The sequence below is a fragment of the Montipora capricornis genome, chromosome 4 (genome assembly GCF_036669925.1).
Source record: "Montipora capricornis isolate CH-2021 chromosome 4, ASM3666992v2, whole genome shotgun sequence".
NCBI lineage: Eukaryota > Metazoa > Cnidaria > Anthozoa > Scleractinia > Acroporidae > Montipora > Montipora capricornis.
This window is the reverse complement of record NC_090886.1, coordinates 35,003,958-35,006,964: the sequence shown is the minus strand read 5'-3', so window position 1 is coordinate 35,006,964 and position 3,007 is coordinate 35,003,958. Positions and strand designations below refer to the sequence as shown.

The 3,007-nt window shown below is 38.7% G+C and overlaps 1 protein-coding gene across 1 annotated transcript; it reads right to left on the bottom strand.

Annotated features, from left to right (window-relative positions):
• Positions 1 to 1,992, bottom strand: LOC138044652 (melatonin receptor type 1B-like). The gene has a single exon (XM_068891114.1). The coding sequence runs from the start codon at positions 1,808 to 1,810 to the stop codon at positions 860 to 862; it is 951 nt and encodes a 316-aa protein (XP_068747215.1). The 5' UTR covers positions 1,811 to 1,992; the 3' UTR covers positions 1 to 859.
• Positions 1,993 to 3,007: the final 1,015 nt, after the last annotated feature.

Genomic DNA, 3,007 nt, shown 5'->3' with positions numbered 1-3,007 from the left:
TTTAATTTATTTGTGCTATTTTTTGTAAACTGAACATCAGCTTTCTATAAAAGTCAATTACGTACTTGTTTACATAATTAAGGTTTGGTTGAACAAAGCTTGAGGTACGCCTCTTACAAAAACCGACAAAAGTCCTGGTAAATTAAAAATAAATGTTTATGTTGTTAGTAGATTTTTGAGCCAGAATTACGAGAGCGTTTACCATAAGACTTAACTTACGCGAGTAGACCAGTTAAGCTTTTAAGTGAATTACACCATGTGACTCTTCTTAACATGCTTACAGTCAGTGAATTTTAAAATCGCGACAAGCAAACTCGCTTATAAATTCAAGGAGGGTTTACGTTTTTGCAAACGCTTGTAAAATGTCTGCCTCGCAGACGTCACGAAGATTGTTACAATCGAATCCCCACCTTTGCTTGACAGCAAGAAAAATAAACTTTCATCTTTATTAAACAAACGTATATCCAAACTAGTAAGTTTATAACGATATGAATTTGCAGAGCTTATGTTAACAATCCCATGGAAAAGAAACCACAGCTTTGTTTAAAAGCCATTCTCACTACGAAGAGGAAGCCGAGACAATTTTAATTCATTCGAGCTATTCAGTTCACGGCTCAAGGCTAGCCTGCGTTTGTTTTAATCCACAGTTACTTCACGTCATTTAACTTAAAAGCGCTCAAAACTGCGATCTTTAAAATTCGTCAATAAATAATGGGATAAAAACGAAATCCATTGTTTTGAAATACTAAGTGAGTTAATGTTTTTAATTAAAGCCATCGATGAGTTTTCAAAAGGGTACGAATCGTCTATAATTCTAGGATAATGGGAAAAAAAATGCAAAGTTAATTCAAATATTTGTTTAAACATCTTGGGAGGGGCTTTCCTCTCGTTCGGAGCATCCAAATTGTTTTCTGATGAGTTCCTTCAAGTGGGGCACTTCAAAACAGAACACAATCCCCTTCAATGCGATTCCAGTCAATCCCACGATCAACGCAATGAAGTGAAGAGGTAATTTTCCAGTGTAAAACACTTTCCCCTCGTTCAACGTTTGAGCCATTGCTACGAACGTATACGGAGCCCAGCAGAAAGTGTGAATTACGAGAATTCCAAAAAGTGCTTTTTGTTCGGACATCTCTGTTCCCCGTAGGGCAAATCTCTCGCAGTGCCTCTTCACGGCTCCATTTTGCTTCATACGCTCGGGTTGAAAAAGAAAAATGTCGTGTATATGAGAATAGAATCCGGCAGATAGCGGCAGTATTACACTAAAAGCCAGAACTGCCGTGGTATACCAGGAATTGCTGATTAAATCAGGTATACACAGAACCTCTGTGGAAATCGGCCAAGTGAAATGTGGAGGAATGCTGATTGTTAGAGCCAGCAACCAGACAAACAATACCATAAGCCTTGACCGAGTGTCGCTGAAAATTCTAGGAAACGCTTTCCTGTCGACTAATGCACAATGTCTGGACGCTGCTACAAGTGTTAAAAACATAATTGGAGCTACCAGATCGAGCAGGCTGACTGTAGCGCTTATCCTGCAGTAGATTTCCCCTACAAAGTCGATTTGGTTATGAACGGCTGAGAGAATCCAAAATGGAATCACAGTGACCGCTGTTAATAAATCTGCGAAACTGCTGTTTAGTACAAACAGATCATAATTCTTTCTTCTCTGTGAGTTCTTGCAAATGATACCGACAATTAGCAAATTAGTGGCGATAGAAGTGACCCATACAATTGTAAGGATGGTTAAGAACGGAATGGATTCTTCGAGGCTCAAGCGAAGCGGGCCCGTTGATTTTGTGCTGGTCATTTTGTCATTTTACGACGGAGACGATTTGAGTTGCCTTCTTGGCTTCTCTTGCTATATCGTTTTGAACATGATTCTATCAATTTTCTCGTAGTTTCTGAGACCGTTTGGCACTCTTCCCATAAACAGGTGCTGTGTTCAAACACAGCGGGGTATAGTATATACAAGCGAGATGAGGTGTTCCCTCATTGGCTATTTTGACGCGTTGTTATGGAAAAATGGTGTGTAGTTTCTCAGTTCTAGAAAACTCCCGTGAGGTTAGCGTTGGCCGTCAATGTACTATCCTGAAACAAAGAAAAATATGTTTTTTTCACATTCTTGACTAATGTTTGGTCATCTTGTTCCCAAAAAATGTTGATTACATTCCTAGTGAAAGTAAAAAAGTACCGATTTCTTGTTTTGTTGGTGTGAAAAATCTGTTAGCAAATTATTTTATCGTTGGTAGCTTTACGACTATAAACAATGCACTAAAATCGGCAAACTTATTTTGATACAATGTTCTGTTTACATCTGTGATTCAATCTTAAACGGTTAATTAATATATTTCTCTCTTTTAAACAGTCGCTATTAGACATCCTTTAGCGGAATAAGTGTGCTGCTAGACAAGTTTTAGAACCGTGACATTATGGTCGTAAAATTTCCATATTGTCAGGTTGTGGACGAAAACAACATTCTTGGCCTCATTATCCATTGTTTTTTTTTTTCGGGTTCAAATAATTAACGCAAGGTTCAACAACAAACACGAGTCTATTGCTAGGATGCACTGACTCATAGTTAAAGAATGTGATCGGGAAAACAACGACAATATCTTTTGTGAAGGCATTGGTTCTTTCAAGATCTTCCTATTATAATGCTGGAGCAGGAACATCATATCGAAACTCGACAAGATTTTGGAACAGAAACAGCGAAGATGTTTACAGTTTTCAAACTCGCACTGGCGGGAAATGCCGAAAATAACGTATTCGTGTTTCTTGCGATCATGCGCATATTAGGGAGTTTAAGATCTACGACGGCGACGGGCGACGAAAACGTCACCTCAAAACCTAACTTTGCTTATCATAAGTCTTTCGCGATTACTCAGTCTCGTTCACGTCCCACAACATGGGCGAAGTATCCTAAAAATAAGCTAGTACGGACGGTTTCATGCGAAAGTAGAGAATGAAAGATTCTCTGTTGCATGCTTACGTTGTCGTCGAAACC